Source organism: Euprymna scolopes, chromosome 27, assembly GCF_053919585.1.
Source record: "Euprymna scolopes isolate OS-2025 chromosome 27, ASM5391958v1, whole genome shotgun sequence".
In the NCBI taxonomy this organism is placed as follows: Eukaryota; Metazoa; Mollusca; class Cephalopoda; order Sepiida; family Sepiolidae; genus Euprymna; species Euprymna scolopes.
In genome coordinates, this window is record NC_136508.1 from 93,586,260 (window position 1) to 93,609,524 (window position 23,265).

General features: G+C 32.6%; 1 protein-coding gene across 2 annotated transcripts in view; it reads left to right on the forward strand.

Annotated features, from left to right (window-relative positions):
- LOC145248999 (uncharacterized) overlaps positions 1 to 20,824 on the forward strand; it is a 94,235-nt gene extending 73,411 nt beyond the window's left edge. For both annotated transcript variants that reach the window (XM_080110851.1, XM_080110850.1), the window contains 4 exons: positions 1,126 to 1,249; positions 12,330 to 12,454; positions 16,329 to 16,582; positions 20,113 to 20,824. In XM_080110851.1, coding sequence (XP_079966977.1) covers positions 1,126 to 1,249; positions 12,330 to 12,454; positions 16,329 to 16,559 — 480 coding nt within the window. In that variant the 3' untranslated portion in view covers positions 16,560 to 16,582; positions 20,113 to 20,824. The remainder of the gene's footprint in view (positions 1 to 1,125; positions 1,250 to 12,329; positions 12,455 to 16,328; positions 16,583 to 20,112) is intronic.
- The last annotated feature ends 2,441 nt before the right edge of the window (positions 20,825 to 23,265 follow it).

Below are 23,265 nucleotides of genomic sequence, written 5' to 3' on the forward strand. Positions count from 1 at the left end.
ATTTTGAAACCTGGGCAGAAAAATACTAATTTAGTTTCACTTATTTTACACCGTTTCTCAGTCCTTTTTTAATCCTTTTTTTTCATTTTGTCCTTTGTTAATCCCGTTTTTCATTTAAAGGCACGTCCCACCTTATCTGCGAAATAGGCAAGATGGCTGCGATATGATTGATCTCATTAAAATTTTATTTTCCTCGGTAAAAAAAACAAAGCTTCTTGATCAAATTAAGCAACTTATTTTTTTAATGAGAACGTTAATCCATAACGGGTACGTACAATATAAATTTTTTCAATGTTTTCATTTTTTAATGTCTTGATTAAACTAAACAAGTACCCGTTGTTGAGATCTAATGATGATACCACCCCCGAAAACACATAATTACTCTTCTTGTTGTTGGGATAGTCTTTTAAATTTTTGAATGATTGTAATGATCACTGGCGTATGTGTTTAGGTAATGAATGCAATGCAACTACATTGGACGCATCAGTTAGTGAAAACATGGGTTCTTGTCCAGAAGCCCCTCCTCCCATATTAAAAAGTAAAGAAAAATCTGTATGTACTTATGATGAAATGAAAATAGCATACTCCAAAAATTGTGTAAATTGATTAAGTAGTTTTATTTTTGAATAAGAAAACCAATTTTTATGATTAACTGAAGAACGTCCATCTTGTCTACTATTTTAAAAGCAATCTAAAGAAAACAAAAACACAAACGGGGATAACTCAATAATTCGAACTTGCAAGATTTATATTGTAATGCCTACGAATTTCAGTTAATTTAAATGATTTTTGGAGTATATGTTTGTTTCATCATGTGTGAGTACATCATACAGAATTTTGTTTTCCTGTATAGAGGAAATTCTGGACAAGAACCAAAAATTTGAATGTTAAATTATTAAACTTTGCAAATCCATATTCTATTTCTATTTTTAAAAAAAATTTTTTTTTTAGCATAATCGTAATACTTGACTTGCACGTATAAATTTATTGCAGAGGTTTGTCATTTTTGAAGATGTGTTATTGAAATATTGATACTTTTGACAACTCTCATTGAGCACTGTTTTTTTTTTCTTTTTCAATAATTATTTTAAATATCTTTTTTGTCTTATTGTTTCTCTTTTTTAGACTCCATCGAATAAACTTGAAACGCCCCTTCATTACGTTGCCTCACGAGGGATTCAGTTTAAATTGGTTTTTAAGTGCCTTTTGGAAGCAACCGATTTGGATATCAATATAAAGAATTCAGAAGGTTGGTGCCAAAAGAAGTAATCACCATTATCTTATTTTTTAGAAAAAAAAAATTTTTTTTAATTAAAAAATTTTTTTTCAATTTAAAAAAAAAAAAAAAAAAAATTCATTTTAAAAAAAAAATTTTTTAATTTGAAAAGAAATTTTTTTTTAAATTTAAATTAACTTTTTTTTCATTAAATTTTTTTTTCACTTTTAAAAAAAAAATTTTTTTTAGTTAAAAAAATTCTTTTAATTAAAAAAAAATTCTTTTAATTTAAAAAAAAAACAAAAAACACCGACACTCCCTCCCCATCTTTAATATTAGCTTTTCTTCCTTAAAATCGAACCTTTTGCTCGGTATCATAACAAATTGTTTTTTCGCTGTAAAACAAAAACTACTTCCGGAATTTTTTTTCCGGAGAACTTCATTCCATAACAGATACAAAGTAGCTGAGCAGCAGCTTGGTTCCCACCAGTTTTGGCAAATAGCAAACAGAATTCTGAACAGAAGCGTGTGCTCCATCCCAACTATCATCAATGGACCTGAGGTAATCTCGTCAGCATCAGACAAAGCCAAACTCTTTGTCAAGAACTTTGCAGCTAATTCTACCTTTTGCGATCAAGGCCGCCAACCCCCAATATTTCCTCCTGTATCTGAAAACACACTATATGATATACTTATATCTGTACGTGATGTTGCCAAGCTAATCAAAAACCTTGATTCCAGTAAAGCATCTGGCCCGGACGGTATTCCAATTATAGTACTCAAAAAACTTCAACCTGAACTAGCACCCATACTTACAAAACTATTTAAACGTTGTCTTAAGGAGAATTGCTTCCCATCTCCCTGGAAAATTTCATCAGTATGTCCTGTATTTAAGAATTCAGGTGATCGCTCATCCCCCTCTCAGTACAGGCCAATCAGTCTCCTGTGCGTCATGAGTAAGTTGCTGGAATCTGTGTTAAATACAGAAGTAATCAACCATCTCAACAAAAATAACCTTCTTAGTGACACTCAATATGGTTTCCGTTCTGCTAGATCTACAGCAGATGTGCTTACAGGTATATCTCATAGGATTAGCAAATCTCTCGACGGAGGCAACCTTTCTAGGACAATTGCTCTTGACATATCTAAGGCCTTTGATAGGGTATGGCATAAAGGTTTACTTCATAAGATCTGTAGCTATGGTATAGCTGGAAATGTCTTCTCAATTATTAAATCATTTCTTTCTGATAGGTTCATAAGAGTAGTAGTTGAGGGGCAAAAATCAGAAGCCCACAGTATTAATGCCGGTGTCCCTCAGGGGTCCATCCTGGGCCCAACTCTTTTCCTGATCTACATTAATGATCTTCCAAATCACATCCTTACATCATTTGTAGACATTTATGCTGATGACACTACCATTTATGGTAGCACATCTAAGACAGTAAACGACCAAGTTCTCTCCAATTCTCTCTCCTCTGATCTTGAGCATGTAGTACAATGGGGAAAGGAGTGGCTGGTTACTTTTAATGCATCTAAAACCAAGCTTCTCTCTTTACATCATCAACATTCTGATCCCCATCTGGCATCAATTGAAATGAATGGCTCTCGTCTTCAGGAGGCCTCAAGTTTTGACAAGCTTCTGGGCTTGACCATTTCTCCTGATCTTAAATGGAACACGTACATCAAATCTGTTGCCAAGGCCGCTGGAAAAATGGTGGGATCTTTCTATCGATCCAGTAGATATCTCACTGCTGATGCAATTCTCTATCTATATAAGAGTCAGGTACGTCCAAGGATGGAATACTGTTGCCACATCTGGGCAGGAGCTGCTAGAAAGGACTTGTCCTGCCTTGATAGAGTTCAAAATAGACTTCGTAGCCTCGTAGGAGATGTCCTTTTCTCTTCCTTGCAACCTCTATCTCACAGAAGAGATGTTGCGAGTTTGTCTCTGATGTATCGTTATTTTCATGTAAAGTGTTCGACTGAGCTGCAATCTATGGTCCCCCCTCGCAAAACTTTCACAAGAAACACTCGTCTAGCTGTAAACACTATCAATAATTCCCCCCACTCTTTATCTGTGCCTAAACCTAAACGTAGATTCCATGAACAAAGCTTTTTTATTAGAACTGCACGCCTGTGGAATTGTCTTCCATTTTCCTGCTTTCCGGCTGACTACAATATGGTTGTCTTCAAGTCTAACGTAAATAAGTTCTTGATGAGCCGTTCCATATAAGTTATCAAATTTAACAAATTTTCATTACTAATGATTATTATATTGTCCAATCTCTACTGTACACTCTTTAACCCTTATCCTTGAGTGGCCTCTTGGCCTTGATAATGTGTTGATACCTATGTAAAAAAAAAAAAAAGAAAAAGTCCAATGTGAACAAGTTCTAATTGAATCGTCCCCCTAAGTAATCCAAGTTACAAAATTCCCACTGTTTACTATGCTAAAATCACAATAACTAATGTATACCTATTAACCCTTATCCTCGAGTGGCCTCTGGGCCTTGATAAGTGGTGACACTCATGTAAAAAAAAAAAAAAAAAAAAGATACATACAATTTAAACTTTTTTTCAATATTTTCATTTTTTAATGTCTTGATTAAACTGTAAAAGTACCGGAATTTCAATCTGTATTTGCCAACAGTTGAGGAGAATCTTTGTAAAATGAATTCTGAATTTTGGTTGTATGAAAGAATTATTACAAGCATTTTAAAATATTGTTTCTGGTTTGATAGGCAATATTATTCATTCTACGCTGTTAGGTTCTTATGTAGATGGCTTCAAGTATTTTTAATTTTTTAAAATTATTTCAGAATTTAATATATTTGTGTTACTAGTTTTAATCAAAGGGAGGTTCGGTTACATTTTTGTATATATATATATATATATATATTGAGGATAAAGATCGATACCTATTGAGCTTATTATGTATCTACAGTACAATGAACACTGTTCCTTTAAAGTATTATTACGTTGAATTAAACTTTGCTTTTTTAGACTTCTGATCTAATTTCCTCTCTCTCTCCCTCTCTCTCTATATATATATATATATACAGGGTGACCCAAAAAAACAAAAGCTAAATGGAGGCCATCTAAAACATATGTTGTAGAACGGAGAAAAAAAGGCCAAAGACCCTAGTGTTTTGATGTGATGTTTTGAATATAATAAACTAATTATGACCAAAGTTTCATTTCATTCGGACAAAACACTAAGAAACGGGGCCTAATTAGAGTTGGAGCCCGTTTTTTAAATTTTTATTCACCCTATATACATATATATATATATATATATATATATATATATATATATATTTCATGAAAATAGGATATATATATATATATATATATATATATATATATATATTTTATGAAAATAGGATATATATATATATATATATATTTCATGAAAATAGGATATATATATATATATATATATATATAAATTTCATGAAAATAGGATATATATATATATATATATATATATATATATATATAAATTTCATGAAAATAGGATATATATATATATAAATTTCATGAAAATAGGATATATATATATATAAATTTCATAAAAATAGATATATATATAATTTCATGAAAATAGGATATATATATATATATATATATATATATATATATAAATTTCATGAAAATAGGATATATATATATATATAAATTTCATGAAAATAGGATATATATATATATATAAATTTCATGAAAATAGGATATATATATATATATATATATATATTATATATATATATATATATAAATTTCATGAAAATAGGATATATATATATATATTTACATGTATAATATAAATTTCATGAAAATAGGATATATATATATATATATATATATATATATATATATATATATATATATTTACATGTATAATATAAATTTCATGAAAATAGGAGATATATATATATATATATACATATATAATATAAATTTCATGAAAATAGGAGATATATATATATATATATATATACACATATATGATATAAATTTCATGAAAATAGGATATATATATATATATACACATATATGATATAAATTTCATGAAAATAGGATATATATATATATACATATATAATATAAATTTCATGAAAATAGGATACATATATATATATATATATATACATATATGATATAAATTTCATGAAAATAGGATATATATATATACATATATGATATAAATTTCATGAAATTAGGATATATATATATATATATATATATATATATATATAATATAAATTTCATGAAAATAGGATATATATATATATAATATAAATTTCATGAAAATAGGATATATATATATATGATTTGGATCTGAGGAACAAATTCGATTTTTTTTTTTTTTAGTAAAAATAGCTGGTAACAGGTCAAAATTGAAAAATCAGAACTTTGGATGCACAAATATACATTTATTTTTTTGAGTTTGTGAATTTGTAAAGTTTTGATATGCATGTATCTTTAGACCAGATGGCAGCAAATACTGCTAGGAAGCTAAATGTTTTGGTTTCGATTCTAGCTGATGCCACCCATGTCATTTTTTCTTTTATCTTTAACAATGTTATTTATTTTTTTTTAAATTTGTATATGCGTAATTATTTCGATCAGATAATATGAATAGAGCTAGGACAACAGCATATTCTTTTTATTGTTTTGACTCTCAAGTATGTATCTGTTAATATCTTATATACTTTTATATGTGGTTCTCGGTTGATTAACTGTGTCAGATATATACTCGAGAGTCAAAACAATGAAAAGAATATGCTGTTGTCATAGCCCTAGTAATGAATAATGCTGGAAATCTACATGTTTTGATTTCAACTCTAGCTGATGGCACCCCGGTCCTTTTTTTTTTTTTTTACTTTTGAAATTACTGCTATATATTAGATACAATATAATAATTAATAATAAATATGTAACCTGCATAAATTAAAATATATTTAAGCATATTTTTAGATTGGGCAATGCTGGGCAGCCTGCTAGTTATGATATTTGAAAATAAGGCTAGATCAAAGGGAGGTCACTGTCATATTCTTGGCCAGATTGCTTGTAATTTAAATTTGGTCTTTTTTTTAAGTAGTTTGGCCTTCAAAAATTGTATTTGTCTTTTTCAAAGTATAATGTGTGGACTAACTAAGGAAAGAACAAGCATCTGGAAAAATAGTTGGATCATTCCACTGCTCCAATATATGTCTCACTGCTGATACAATTCTCTACTTGTATAAGAGCCAAGTATATCCAAGAATGGATTACTGCTGCCACATTTGGGCAGGAGCTGCTAGAAATACCTTATCCTGCCTTAACAGAGTTCGAAATGAACTTTGTAGCCTAGTGGAAGATGCATTTTTCTCTTCTCTGCAACCTCTTTCCCACAGAAGAAACGTTGCGAGTCTGTCTCTGCTTTTTTGTTATTTTTATGGCAAGTGCTCATCTGAGTTCCAATTTATGGTCACGTCTTGCCAAACTTTCATGAAAAACACTTATTCAACTGAAAACATTATCAATAATTTCCCCCACTCTTTATCTGTACGTAAACCTAAACGTAGATTCTATGAACAAAGCTTCTTCCTTAGAATTGCACACCTGTGGAACTCTCTTCCATTTCCCTGTTTTCCGACTGACTACAATATGGTCATCTTCAAGTCCAACATAAACAAGTTTTTGATTAGCTGTCCCCTTAAGTAATCCAATTTACCAAATTTCCACTATTAACGATTACTGTGCTATTGTCCCATTGACTATTGTACACTCATTAACCCTTATCCTCGAGTGGCCTCCGGACCTTGATAAGTGGTGACTCATTTGTAAAAAATAAGTATACAAATAAATAAATAAAATGATATAGAGATAATTACTAAGGGTTGGGGGAGTTTTTCTTAAAAGCGTGGTTTAATGACATTCCAAAAGTGCAGTAAAAAGAAAAAAAAAAGTGTGGGTAAAAGAAAAATATTTACAACAAATAACTTTTACCAAATGCAAGAAAAATTGATCTTCTATTGACCTGGATAACTTTTCATTTTTTTTTTTTGATTTCTAATTTTAGAATTTGCCTTGCAGCCTCATCAGCTTGTATAAACAGCATGAACAACCGGAGAGTTTGGTATAGTGCAAAATATTTTGAAATAAAATCTTAAAAACAGTTTCAGTAGGTTAGAAATATACAAGTCAGTTGAAAATTAAATTTTTGACCGATTCGTGACAGTTATTAATTTTATTTTCGATTATTACTGTTAAACATTTGACATCAAACCTAGACTTCAAAAAAAGAAACAGAAGCCATTTTGAACCTTTTCAATTGAAGCATCCAAGGCTGCAGTACAAATTCTGAAATAAGAAACTCAAAAAGAGAAAAAAAAAATTAAAAAACTTAAAAATTATGTTTGTCAAGAGAAATTTTCTTGCATTTGGTGAAAGTTATTTGTTGTAAATTTCTTGTCATTTGATATTATACACTATTACCAATAAAAATGTAATCTACATAAATAAAATAGATGTATATAGGTGTGTGTCTATGTGAAAATATTTAACCGATAAACTGTTAAACTACTGGTTACATAACACTGAAATTAACAGGAAATAGTAATCATACACCAAGGATGGTTTATAACGGGTAAAATCTTTGTTTGGATGAATGAATAATGTGCACAGAAATGTCGCCAAGTTGAAATGTAAAATGTTCATTTCAATTTACTGACATATTGCTATTACTTCTGCGCATGCGCAAATTCATAGCTTGAAGTGGTTCCATTTTAAATCTTTCTTATCTATCTCGTGATAGCTCAAATGATAGGGAATGTGGCTGAGAGCTATGTTTTGGTTTGAATTTTAGCTGATGACATTCAAGTCTTTTTTTTTATTATACTTTTGAAATCAGTATTATACATTAGGTATAATATAATATTGAATAGAGAATTAGCTCTGTAATTATAAAGACGAAATCTGCATGAATTAAAATATATTTAAGCGTATTTTATGACTAAGCAAGGCTGGGCATCTCTCGCTAGTCAAAAATAAAATTGGAAAAACTTGATAATTATAATAAACAAAATTTTTTAAATTAAACGCTTGGAATATCTAACATTTCATTTGGTTTAGGTACAATGCCATTTTGTTTATTTTGTACAGTTTGATGAAGACATTAAAAAATGAAAATATCGAAAAAAGGTTATATTGTATGTATCCGTTTTGGATTGAAGCTCTCTGAAAAAAATTTTTTCACTTTATTTGATTTTTTTTTTTTTTTTTTACACAGTGATCACCACTTATCAAGGCCCGGAAGCCACTCAGGGATAAGGGTTATTGCAAGTACATTACGTTAGTGTGGAGATTTGATGAAGTGTTTACTTAAGGGGGCGGTTCATTAGGAATTTGTTAACGTTGGACTTGAAGACATCCAAGTTGTAGTCCGGTGGGAAGCAGGCAGACGGAACAGAGTTCCACAGGCGTGCAGTTCTAAGAATGGAATCCGCGTTTTGATTTAGGCACAGATAAAGAGTGGGGGAAACTTTTGACAGTGGATTCAGCTAGACGGGTGTTTTTCGTGAAAGATTGGCGAGGGAGGACCAGAGATTGGAGTTCAGATGAGCACCTGCCATGGAAATAACGATAAAACAAGGATAGGCTCGCAACGTCTCCTCTGTGGGAGAGAGGTTGCAGGGTAGAGAAAAGGGCATCCCCCACTAAGCCACGAAGTCTATTTTGTACTCTGTCAAGGCAGGATAGGCTGTTTTTAGCAGCTCCTGCCCAGATATGGCAACAGTATTCCATCCTTGGACGTACTTGGCTTTTATATAGATAGAGAATTGCATCAGTAGTGAGATATCTTCTGGGGCGGTAGAAGGATTGAGTAGTGTTTTTTTTTTTTACAGCATAAAAACACATTCTTGTGACAACGCATTGAAGGTAGACATCTTTTAATTTTTTTTAACACACCACAGGGAGTTAACACAATTTAAAGCGCTGACCCCCCCCCCCATCTTTAATATTAGCTTTTCTTCTTAAAAATCAAACCTTTTGCTTGGTATCATAAATTTTTTTTTTTTCGCTGTAAAAAAAACAAAAAAAACTACTTGATGAAATTAAGTGAATTTTTTTTTTTTTTTTTTTTTTTTCAGAGAACTTTATCTAATAATGGATACGTACAATTTAAACTTTTTTCAATATTTTCATTTTTTTATGTCTTGATTAAACTGTACAAGTGCCGAAAAGGGAAAATAGTCAAAATTATTTATTTATTTTTTTTTTGTTACTCTTAACTGAACACTCACCAAAATACCACATTCACTGTATGGCTTAAATCCACATCAAATGAAATTTTATTTGCAAAAAAGTAAAGCACATGAATGTGATGTGTAGTAGTAGTAGTAGTAGTATTAGTAGTAGTAGTATTAGTAGTAGTATTAGTAGTATTAGTAGTATTAGTAGTAGTATTATTATTATTAGTAGTAGTAGTAGTAGTAGTAGTAGTATTAGTAGTATTAGTAGTAGTAGTAGTATTAGTTGTAGTATTAGTAGTAGTAGTATTAGTAGTATTAGTAGTAGTAGTATTAGTAGTAGTAGTAGTAGTAGTAGTAAGACAATAAACGAATACACAAAATCGCCCTGTCAGTTGACTGCTCCTCTGCAGAGAGTAAAAGTACCTCAATGGGGCCACCTGTTGGCTGTGGGTGGCAACCAGTGATGTCTTAGGACGGAATCCTAGTGGTTGAAGGATTTGGGGGTCAGTTTTAAGCATGTCAACTTCCCTAACACATCACTTTGGCTAGACGGGAGGTTGGAGAGGCCCAATCTGATCAATCGACTGGTCATGTCAAACCCAATTATATATAATCCACTGCAAACTTAACAAAATACTTATCCCCCATCCACTTAACACTATCCCTAAATATATAATGGCAAGCGATGGCTAAAGGTCAATCAATTGGTAAAACTAAAACTCTTCACATCTGCTTTTGGCTAAACAAATTAATTTTAAATAATTTAGTCAACAGAAAGTGCTTGAGATTTTACTGACCAAAAAAAGTATGTCTTTCATGTAGCCCTGACATAAGCAAGGCGAATGGGTTTTCTCCTTGCCATGTCCCAATTATGGACTCCGAGGTGAGAAGGGAGTATGAGAGATGAAAATGAATTAATTATTCATGGAAAACCAAAATAAAAACTGCCTTTTAAAAACTGCTAAATACTGGAAAAGAAACCATTTAGATATCTCTGATCTCTCCAGCTCAAAAGACGAGAAAATAAATAACGGAAAAGCTTTAGCATTCACAAAAGAAAGAAATTTTCCAAGATTCCTGATTATTAAATTACTAGAAAAGAAAAAATATTGGTGAGTTATCACCAATCCTAATCAGGAAAATGCTAAGCAACAGAATCACTCCTAAAACGATAAAAAAAAAAAGATGGAAACATCTTAATAGAAGTCGCCAACCAGAAAGATGGCCAAAACTTACTAAAAATGGATAAATTTTAAAATGGAATGCAAATGCAAAGTCTTCCTATATGAAAGAATGAATATATCTAAAGGAGTGATCCGAAGATACAAGTTATCTCTAGCAATGGAAGAAGAAACAAAAGGAACGGAAAAAACAAGGAGTGATCAACCACATATGTATAGTATGGTAGGTTGATTGCGACAAATACATATATATTAACTTTTGATTTCCCAACCATACCAAAAGAAGTTAAAATTTGGTTATCTATATATATAAAAGCGAAAATGTGTGTATGTATGTTTGTATGTGTGTTTGTGTGTCCGCTAAAAGCTTTCGACAGACACGACAAAAATTCACGAACTCAGTATCATATTAAAGCCCCATCCTTTGCCCGAAAAATATCGAAAAATTGGCCAAAAACGTTCATTTTTTTCACCTCGAAATCGACAATTTTTGACAGTGGGGGGGGGGGGGATCAACAAAAACCGTCCCCTCGTGACGACGACCTTACGTTAGTTTTTTTTTTTTTTTTTCGCCCCCCCCCCCCCCGCTTAAGTTTTAACGTTCGTTTTTATGTTGTTTTTTTTACTTCGCTTATAACAAACAAACCTGGTCATTGACCTCATTTGCTGAATAGTTATTGCTTATGTCGTCGTCGTAACGCTTTACGACTTCCATGCGGGCACCTGTCAATTTGGTTCTTACTTAAATAAATTCAAACATCTTTCAGTAACTCATTCTCTATTAAAAAAATTTCATGATCGTATTTTTATACTTATGAAAATTTCAACATTTTTTACTTTTTTACAAAAAGTAAATTTTAAATCTATTTTGTTAAAAAAACTATTTTCTTAAATCTTTTTTAATTCAGTAAATGTTGCAAAAACTTTCAACAACAAAAATCATGCATTCTTAATTTTAGCTTTGTTAAAAACAAAAAATCTATTTTGTATTATTATAATTTTCTTTTACTTATTTGAATTCAATAAATGTGTAACAAAAACTTTAAAAAAAAAAACCCCAAAAACCTGCATTTATTGAAAGTCATTTATTGTGTTTTCTGTGATTGAAGCATTGTTTGAATTTTAAAATGAAATACATATAAAATGTTTATAAGCCAGTTAACACCACAATATTATGAAAATAAATATATTGTTTATGCATTTATTGTTGTGACATTTGATTCGGTCCTGAAATTGCTTTTAGTCTACCCCTGCTATGCACTCTCAAAATGTCTTAACTGAAAACCAAAAACTTGCTACCTTCACAGTAGTACACAAGTGCTACACATATTCGTACCCGACTCCTCGTCAGATGCACAAACTGATATCATGCACTCACCTCCTATCAAACTCTATGCAGTGTAATATTTTCAAATTGCATCTGATCTTCACTTTAAGCTGATGTTTAAAGTAAACAACCAGATCCTGATCGGAAACAGATTCAAACAATAAACCTCAAGATGTGTAACCAACGTCTCTAGTCTGGTTATGGCTAGAATAGTTAGAAAATCAATTATTTTCTTCCTAGAATCATGGAAGGGCTAAGTTGTTTTTCGCCCTTTATGGTTATCTAGATTAAGGGTTTGTAATTCTTGTGATCTGTTGCATTATGGGATTATGTTTAAATTTAAAAATAATTCTTTTGTTTGTTTTTAGGTCAAACTGCTTTACATTGTGCAGCTGAAGCGCATGGAACTGGAGGTTTAAGTTCAACGGATGCCATTGACTGTGAATACATTATTAAGAAATTATTGAACTGCGGTGCTGATCCCCTTTTACAGGTGGGTAAAAAAACATTTTAATAAAGGGTGTGATGATATAAACTCTTAGAATTTTATAGGCAAACAAGAAGGTTAAGGCGAAATGTGTATGAATAAATATAAAAAAAATGTTAGTGCTTGTCCAGAATTCCCCTATATTAAAAAAAACAACAAGAATAAATATGTATGATGTACATGATGAAATGATGTACATGATGAAATGAAAGTGTCATATTCCAAAAAAACACTTAAATTGATCAAGTAGTTTTATTTTTATAAAGAAAATCATTAAGGGAGGTTTGTAGGCATTACAACATACATTTCGTAAGTTTGATCTTTTTTTTTTTAATTGTCTTCAAAATCAAAACAAAGCGAAGTAATAACCCTGTTTAAATACTATAAAACAATCAATGTTAAAGATTCTTCTAAAAAAAAAAACATCGGGAAAACAAAAACTAAAAAAAAAACAGCGAACATGATGAAAAAAAAAAAAATGTGATGCAAAACGAACGATGTTAAAACTTCTTAGCGAGGCTGCCCGGCGTTTGAAAAAAGTTTTGGGGAATTTTATAAAAGTCGATCAAAATAAATCTAGACACGACGTGCGTTCGCAAATCGTAGATATTGTAATCTAGGGAGTATATAAACGGTTGTAAGGCATAGTAAGAACACCCCCACCCCGAGAACCCCGACGAAAAAATCGTTTCTTGGACATACAAAAATGTGCGCGGCTGTTTTGTCTTTTATATATATAGACTAGCGGGAGTGCCCGGCGTTGCCTGGGTGTTTGGAGATGTGTGTGTTGGGGGGGGGGGTTAGATCAAAACAACCCTGTTTAAAAAAAAAAAAACGTTACCCGGGTGTAAAAGAAAAAAAAAAGTTTTAGTAGGAAGGTAGGCTCGAACCCGAAGCCTTGATGCGAAGGTGGAAAAGAAAGGGGAGGGGGAAAAAGAAAAACTGACACCTAACCAGCTCGGCCATGAGGGGAGAGGAAGTGAAAACTGCCTTATTTTAACGTTTATAAAGTGAAATTGACAGGTACGAGAATTTAATAAGGTCAAACATCACGTAACTTAAGTTTGGCGCTGCAAGCCAGTTTCTGTGTATTTGTTTGTTTCCTCTTGCCAAATGAATAGCAATTGTCTGATATGACGTTTTTTTTTTTCCCCCAACATTGACGTCTAGGGCGGCCGAGAACACAAATTCGTTTTCACAGTTTCACTTTTTTACACTGAAAAGTGAAACGAAGACGCAGCAATCAAAAAATATCTCGAATATAGCACGTAAAGGTCGGGCAAATTAAAGATAGACGCGACCCCCCATTCGTAACTCATAGATATTAAGATTTAGGCCGTATATAAAAAGTTTTAAGGAGTGACCCGACTGAGCACGTTCGATAATTAACTGGTTTCTATATTTGTTCACAGTATTTTGATGTATGAAACTTTTCTTTCTTATAATAAACTAGCGGGGGGGGGGAGGGTACCCGGCGTTGCCCGGGTGTTTGGAGGTGTGTGTGGTTTTGGGTAAATCAAAACTCCGAGGGGGGGGGGGGTTAAAATAAAAAAAAAAAGTTTTGGTAGGTGAGTATGAGGATCGAACCCGAACCCTTGAGGCGAAGTTGGAAATTAAAGTGTGAAAAAAAAAAGGTGTGCGACCTTAACCATTGACCCACCGCGAGATACTAACGGAAACACGTTTGAATTTATTTAATTACTTAGATTTGGCAGGTGCACGTTTTAATGACTTAATGAGGTCAACTTTGACTGCGGGATAGTATTTCATTTACTGCGGAAAGCTTTTTTTATTTTTGTTTCCCCAAGATGTTGGTGGGGGGGGACCAGCTCCCCTTGACCAATTTGAATAGCAGTTGTTTGATATAAGGAAAATATTTCCACATTGATCAAATCTGATTGCTTTCAGACATTTCCGCCGATAGACGGAAAATACCGCCAGAATTAGTGTCGCTTTTATTATAGGAAAAAAAATAATCCACATGCGGCGAGCGACAAATGTTGAATATTTATCTTCCTGAAGTCGAGCAAATTAAATAGACAGGCGAGCTCCGTTGTTAACTCCGAGATATTACAATTTCTATATGGTATAAAAGTTTTAAGAAGTTGCGAACCGACCGACCGCTTCTCTGAAAAAAGCCTTTCTTGGGCATACACAAAAAGCGAACGTACATACACACATTTTCGCTTTTATATATATAGATGTTGGTTTTATCGTCATTTAAAGAGTGTATACATTTTATTGAAACACCTTGTGTAATAACATTGAGTAGTTTCATGATAATAGGACGTAATTCTTGTGTCCACAATACCGGAAATGTAAAAGTAAAACAAACATAGCAAAGACCAATCTATGAAACAACATTTAATCGCTATTTGGTTTTCGTACATAAAGTAAGGGTTATTTGATGCTGGGGGTATTCATGATCATACCCTATTTCCAATCATATCATTTAAAACCATAGCAGCAAGTTTAATCTTCCCTCCATCAAGGCCAGAAGTTTTGGGAAAATATCAGATATTTTGTAATATGTAAAACTAGGAAAACAAATGACTATGATTAAAACATTTTATGAGTGTAAAAAAGTGCCAAAAATAGGCTCTGGATGATGGATGATTTCCTTAATCTGCGACCTTAAGGGCAAATAGCACATAGTCCACTACACAATTCAAGTCATTACCTTTCCAACAAACCTTCATTTGTTCAATTTTGATGCACAGTCACTGAGTTTTGGATTTATAAGATTGCTAAAAAACAGTGGTAGATCTATATCACCACACTCTCCAACACATCCAGGTACATTTTAGTGTTTACTTTCAAACTTCGAAGATGTAAGGTGGCATGATGTGACCTTCACTTGAAACCACACCAAAGACTATAACTCTGGCTGGAAACTTTGTTGAGCTGTGCCCTCAAGCGTTGAACTGTCCAGATTTGCATTTTGAGGGCGCTGGCAATGGTTCTGTTGTCATAACTTGAATCAGTAGAGAGCAGGAGTTGTGCAGTGGTGCATCTCCGATCTCGCTCGTTGAACATTGTGTCACTTTCATACGTGATAGGAGGCTCCTATCACTATTGGAATTTGTACACAACTGGCCAACTAGTAGAGGATCTGCAATAAAAAAAAAATAAACCCCCAAAAAACGGGTTTTATCAAACGGAAATGGAATCATGTCGTCTTTTCTAGAGGGACAATTTTATTGTTCCACTCTGTGTATATGTTTAACCCTTTTGGACCTAGTTGAACTAATTCATTCAGTCGTAAATAAATGAATATAATGGTATAAATAAAGTGGGAGCTGATTCAAACACGCCTTGTACATATTAGTTCGGTATATGGGTAGATGCTAGATACTTCCAGATTGCAACTGTACATTTGCTTACATTCAGTATGTGTGTGCAGTCAGCACCAACCCTATTCAGGGTTTAACTGGCTTCCTCTGAAGGAGGAAGTTTCATGGGAGTATGAAATTCACAAGCGGTCCCCAGTCGCACGTTAGGGGAGATGACAACATTAGGTTTTTGCAACTTTTTGCAGGGAGATGTCGACATCCTCCTACATAAAGCACCTGGACTTCTGAAAATGGTCACCCATTTTAATAATGACCAGTTTCGACGTTGCTTAACTTCGGTGATCTGACGGGAACCGGTGTGTCAATGTGATTATGCCGCATATTACATTCAGTATTCCGCCATCTGTCTCAGAGTGGAGGATTTCGTCTGTTAACACACATTTTTTTTGTTAAACACACATTTTTCAAGCACTATGAATAATAATGAAGGTAAGTTTATGAAATGCAAAAATTCTCAGTGGTAGTTTAAGGGTTAAAATAACTTTTCATTAATTCAATTTTTTGTTTTGTGTTTTCTATTTCTACAGGACAACCGTGGCAAGAATCTGCTGATGTACCTGATCGAATCGAAAGACCTCAACTTGTTGAACCAAGTCATCAAAACGATCAACAAAGATGATATGCAAGTGTTGTTGGCTGCCAAAACTACAAATGGTCACACGTGTCTGAGTTTAACGTACAGCCTCAAAGAACAATTCAATCAGTCGCAATGGGAAAAGATCAATAACATGTTGAGCCGACATGTGTCAAACGAGTGAAGCAAATTTTTTGGCACTTCAAGGTAATTGGCTTCCCTCACGAATGTACAAGTCGCATTTTTAGCACTTTTGCATAAAATTGTTATTTGTGAAATAAAGCAGTTAGAATTAAAATGACAGCAAAACTTTAGGTTAGTTATTTAGTATTGAAAAATCGTGAAGTAGAATTTTAATAAAAAAGAAATTAGCAATTTTATGCTGTTGACAAAAAGGGGAGATAATCAGTGAGTGTTAAGTGTATATGTATATTTGTAAGTATGTATATTATTAGTATTACAAATTTATTTTCTTTTTAGATAATTGTTATTTTATCAACTTGCATGAAAAAAGCTGTATAAAAGATACTTAAAACTATTTGAATTATGCAAATACCATCAGCAGTTCAAAAGTTATGAAAATTTTAAGTGCCAAAATTTATGCTTTTTAGCTATTTTATGCTCTTGACAAAAAGGGGAGATAATCAGTGAGTCTTGAATGTGTGTGTATGTATAAGCGAGAGCTTTGCAAAGGTTTAATTGATAGTCTTAACCATGACACACAGAGCTGGAAATGTGACACTTGTGAACGAGTGCTTTCGTCAAAATCTGACTACATTAACCACCTTAAGTTGCACAAAACTCCTGTTCAGGTCAACTTTGCACCTATTAGTCCAAACCAAACGATCTGTTTAATATACAGCAAAGTTTGCAAGTCTACTGCTGGTTTGGGAAGACGTGATTGTTCATAGAAATACTCTTCAACCTCCAGAGGAAGTCAACTCAGTGGAAATTGCTCAATTTGTATGTCACATCTACTTAAAGATGTGCAAATCTGTCGGGGGAGTGCAGAGTCATTTGAGATGGCATGGATGACGAGATTGGGAGAACTCAATGTGACGGCAATCATCTGGAAAGATGCAGCAATCATCATGTATGTATGTATATTATGGTGAAATTATACAAGGAAAGCGTGCACAACGTAAACAAAAAAGAAACGCTTTAAGGACAACATCAAGGATAATATGAAAGCTCTCGGTATTGACGTATCTAGCTGGGAGAGTGCTTCCAATGATCGTAAAAAGTGGTGCTCCATGGTTTACCGTAGTTTTGAGAAGAAAAATATGAGCATGCAAAAATGAAGTGTGATATTTCGAAGAAAAATCTGTCATAGGCTTTTGTGCTGAACCACGTATGTGATTTATGCTGTATAATGACTTTATCAGGCACTGGTCTAGCTAGCCACAAGCGATCACATGGAAATCAGTCTTTCTTTGACGAAAAAAAACACTGGTGAGCACAGATGTTCTATTTGCTCTATGGTCTACAAATCAAATGAAGGTCTGAAACGTCATGTGAATGTCCACAGTAGAGTAATATTGATTGGCATCCCTCAATCTCAGCCAAAGTGTGACCTCTGCAATAGATTGTTTAAGAGCAGGGATGGTCTGAAGAGCCACTTTCATTCACACAGAAGATAGAAAATGCATCTTGATCACATCTTCACATGTACATATATATATGTATGTGTGTGTGTGTGTATATATATATATATATATATAGTCATCCACATACAGTACCATTTCGCTGTTTCACAGCTAATCAGTGCGGCTAGAAAAGCAACTACCTCAAGCCAGGATCGAACATAACGTTGCACTATTCGGCTGCTGCTATGCAGGCAGTGAATTAACAATGTTTTGACATTGTCCAAGTACCTAAGCTCAATTTGTTTATACAAAGAGCTTCGCTTCATACGCTAATGGTAATTTGCACACTTCCCAATATGCTCAACCCAAAAAAACAAATTATCAACCATATTAAATGAAATAACAAAAACAAAAGAATATCTTAAAAAATGACATGGAAATGGATAAATAATCAACAATAAAGCAAAGGAAAGATGGTTTTCTTCTGTCAAGAAGTGACGATCATTATGTATGTGCATGTAAAATTAGTGGGAGAGAACAGCAGCAGAGTACTCGAAGTGTAATATTTATTTGTGTTATAGGAGATCAGAACAGCATTGGTACAGTTGGTTTCAAATCAACACCTAATCGACAAATAAACTCATCTTATTAATTTCAGTTATTGTTGTAGACTCTGGAAAACGGCGATTCACACGCTATAGTCACTTATGAGAGACTTTATTTTTCGGTTTGAATTATTTTTTTTGTAAGAGGCTAGTTTAGCATTTTTTTTTTTATAAGAGGCTAGTCTAGCATTTTTTTTTTTTTTTTTTTTTTCAGAAATCCTATGGAAGAACTAAGCTAAAATAAATTCCTTGTAGATTCATAAAAATTCAGAGATGCGTAAATAAAAATATTGTCGATTATGTATACAAATAAAAACACATTACCCTTTATTATAGAAGCATTGGAGGCTAATATATTTATTGTCTAAGATATTTTTTTTTCACATGGAGATCACCACTTATGAAGGCCCGGAAGCCACTCAGGGATAAGGGTTATTGCGTGTATAGTAATCAATGGGATAGTATCGTAGTAATCGTTAGTAATGGAGATTTGATAAAGTGTTTTACTTAAGGGGGCGGTTCATCAGGAATTTGTTTATGTTGGACTTGAAGGCATCCAAGTTGTAGTCAGGTGGGAAACAGGCAAACAGAAGAGAGTTCCATAGGCGTGCACTTCTAAGAAAGAAGCTTTGTTCATGAAGTCTACGTTTTGATTTAGGCACAGATAAAGAGTGAGGAAAATTACCGACAGCAGTTTCAGCTAGACGGGTGTTTTTTTGTGAAAGATTGTCGAAATAAAAAAATTCTACCTAGTTTTGAAAAAAATTTTTTCAATGTTTATGTCTACTTATGTGTAAAAGACACTTTGACTGTGTGTGTGTATGTGAGTTTATTCCCTATGGACTCCAAAATGGGTGGCCGATTTTTATGAAATTTCAGACAAATGTACATTATGTACCTGGGAGTGTTCTTATATAGGTTTTGTATCAAAATACTTCTGATAAGTATCGATAATCAAAAAAAATCTGATTAAAGCAAGAACAGTCCGATTTTGACTAAAGTCAAAACTTTTTTATAGCTTAGCATCACAAGTGAGAAGTTTTATCACTGCACAAGCAGAAAGGCCCAACATATGAAATCAACAGTAAGTTCTTTGATAAGACAGAAACGAGTTTGAAATGAATGTTTCTGCTTAGAGCACAATTAAACTGATACTTGAGATTTGCATCTTAAACTTTGATTAGAGTCATTATATAAAAATAATTTCATAAAATCAACAATAGGTTCTCTAAGGGCAATGTAAACTATAATACCATTGTGGAGAGATGTGAGCTTTCTCCCAATGTACCTTGGTGGGTTCCCAAATAGAGTAGGTAATCAATTGATTTGATTAAAAAAAAAAAAATGGACGATTTCACAGATTTTGATGCTAAAAGTACTGGAAGCTTAGATCCTCATTCGATCCCGGGCAATGTCTGGTCCCCCTGCTAGTATAAAAATGAAAAAAAATGTTTTTTTTTTTTTTTTTGTTATTTTAAATTTAGTTGTCTTCACTTTTTATTAAATGCTTCTTTTTTTTTTTTTTTTTTTTTTTTTTTTTTTCCAGGTCTCCCTTATCCCTGGAATTTTTTTTTTTTTCTGAATCCTGTGAAAAATGAAGAAAATGGCTTCCTTACCTGCTATCATTTGTATCATAGAAAAAAAAGTGCCATCCCAGTGCGGGTATCTTTTTACAAACATTTCAACAATTTTTTTAGAATCAAGTCAAGTATTCGTGTTTGTAATTTTCAAACGTTCAAGGCAATGAATTCGCGATAGTCAATGAATTTTAATGCATTTTCTTTGAACATTTTAATCTAGTTTGCTCACTATGGCCTTCAGGGTTTTTTTTCCTAAACACGGTTTTATTCCATTTGGATTAGAAGTTGATAGTTTTTTTTCTTTTTTTGTACAAAAATGCTTATCATCATCATAAGCATAAGCTGATGTTAAAATGACGATGTGGGAATATTGCTGACGTGGATCAATTTAAAAAAAAATATTTTCTTTGTATATTGCGATTTCTTTGATCTGTTTATTGTTAATATTGTGTTTATAAATTGCCATTTTTTTATCCAATGATTGAGAGAATTAAAAAATAAAAAAAAACAAAGAAAAAGGGGGGGGGGCAACAAAGCATAAGAAATAATAATTACGTGCTGATCGCCATTTTTCTGACTTTTTCATCTTCTGACTATAAAAATAATTGTCAGCCAAAAACTCTTGAAATGGTGTTTTTATAGAATTACACTTGATTAAAAAACAAAAATACATAAAAATCTCTGATGTACATACTCGTCACTGAATGAAGATGTCATATTCCCAAAATCACATAAATTAAGTAGATTTCTTAATTAAAGAAATCAAATTTTCTGAGGAAGAGGAGAAAACTGGAACGACCATATTGTTTTAAATTTCGCCAAAATTCAAGAGCGACAATTGAATTTGACTACAGTAATTTTGTTTGTATTCAAAATGATTAAATTTTTAATCGCTAAAAATCGCAAATTTATAAAAGGCTAGTCTATCAGGTTTTTTTTTTTATAAAAGTCTAGTCTATCATTTTTTTTTATAAAAGTCTAGTCTATCATTTTTTTTTATAAAAGTCTAGTCTATCATTTTTTTTTATAAAAGTCTAGTCTAGCATTTTTTTTTTATAAAAGGCTAGTCTACCTTTTTTTTTTTATAAAAGGCTAGTCTAGCAGTTTTTTGTTTTTTTTATAAAAGGCTAGTCTAGAATAAATGGAATTTTGTCATAATGTATGAAAGTTTTTATTAACACTTGTGTTATAAAAAAACAACCTTAATTTCGTTTCATGCTTAGTGACTTCCGTTCCTTATTTAGGTAAACCAAGCCCACTTCCGACGTCTTAAATTTGAGTACAAAATGTTTGGACTAAACCCACCAAGAATGGTTTGTAACAGATAAAATCTTTGTTTGGATGGAGGATTAACGTGTGCAGAAATATCAGCAAGTTGGAATGCAAAATGCTCATTTCAACTTGCCGACAATTATATTAGGCCGAGAAGAAATTCTTGCAGAATTTTTAATTTTGATTTCAAATGATGTATTTTCAAATAAGTTTTCGTTATAATATCTTTACTTTATTTATCATTTTAAAAAGCATTTTTTTGCTCTATTTAATCGTTTAAATTACAATCGTTTTAAAACAAACTTCTCTTTTACGCAACAAGAACGACGACCTGTTTCTTGACTGTCTTATTTTCAGAATGTTAATTACATGATGGAAAAAAGCAAATTCGCACAATTTTTTTATTTCAATTCAAACTAGGTCGAAAAGCTGCTGAAACGACTAACAATAGCAATTAAGTGTTTGGCCCAGGAATCACTACTAAATGCACTGCACAATGGTGGTTTAAGAAATTTCATGGTGTAATAAGTCTTGAAGCTGATGAGTGTAGTGGTTAGCCATCGGAGGTTGACAATGATGACTTAAGAATAAAAGACAATCCACGCACGATTGTTTGAGAACTTGCTTCTGAATTAGACGTGACGTATATGATGATTTCCAACCACTTGAGAGAGATTGGAATGACAAAAAATCTTAATAAATGGATACCTCACAAACGACAACCAAAAGAAACTGCGTTATGAAGTATCATCTTCTCTTTTACGCAACAAGAATGACCTGTTTCTCGACTGGGTTGTGACTTGCAATGAAAAATGTTTTTTTTACGACAACCAGCCATGCTCAGCTCAGTGGTTAGATGCCAACGAAGCTCCACAACACTTCCCTAAGCCAGAGTTGCACCAAAAGGTCAAACTGACTGTTTGGTGGTCTCTGACCAGTTTCATCCATTACAGTTTTTTAAATGCAGGCGAAACCATTTTGGCAGAGAAGTACTGTCAGCAAATGGATGAAATGATTCAGAAACTTCAACAACAACACCCAGCATTAGTCAACAGAAAAGGCCCAATTCTCTTCCATGACAATGCCTGATTGCATATTACTAAACCAACCCTGTAGAAGTTGAACGAATTGGGCTACGAAACTTTGCCTCATCCGCCAGACTTTCTAGACCTCTCACCTACCGACTACCATTTTTTCAAGCATCTTGACAACTTTCTGCGTCAGAAATGCTTAAAAAATCTAAGTGATATCAAAAACACCTTCAGCGACTTCATTGTCAATAGAATGCAAGATTTTTATGTTACTGACATAAATACACTTGTTTTGTGTTGGCAAAAATGTGTCGATTCTGATGGTGCTTATTTCGATCAATAAATTGTTATTTGAGCAAAGATATGTTTATCTGAATTTAAAAGTTAAAAACCGCAAGAACTTTCTTATCAACCTGATAACAATTTGTAGATGCACAAATTCATTCATAGCTTGAAGTGGTTTAATTTTAAATCTTTCTTATCTGTCTATTGGGTTAGCTCAAACGGTAGGGAACATGGTTGAACTGCTAAATGCTTTGGTTTGTAATTTTAGCTGATGGCACCAAAGTCATTTTTATTTTAAAACTTTTGAAATCATTACTATATATATATATATATATATATATATATATATATATACTGTTAATGAGACAATATTGTAGTAACCGTTAGTAGTGGAAATTTGATCAGTTGGATTACTTAAGGGGAATGGCTTATCAAGAACTTGTTTACATTGGACTTGAAAACGACCATATTGAAATCAGCTAGAAAGCAGGCAAACGGAAGAGAGTTCCACAGGCGTACAGTTTTAAGAAA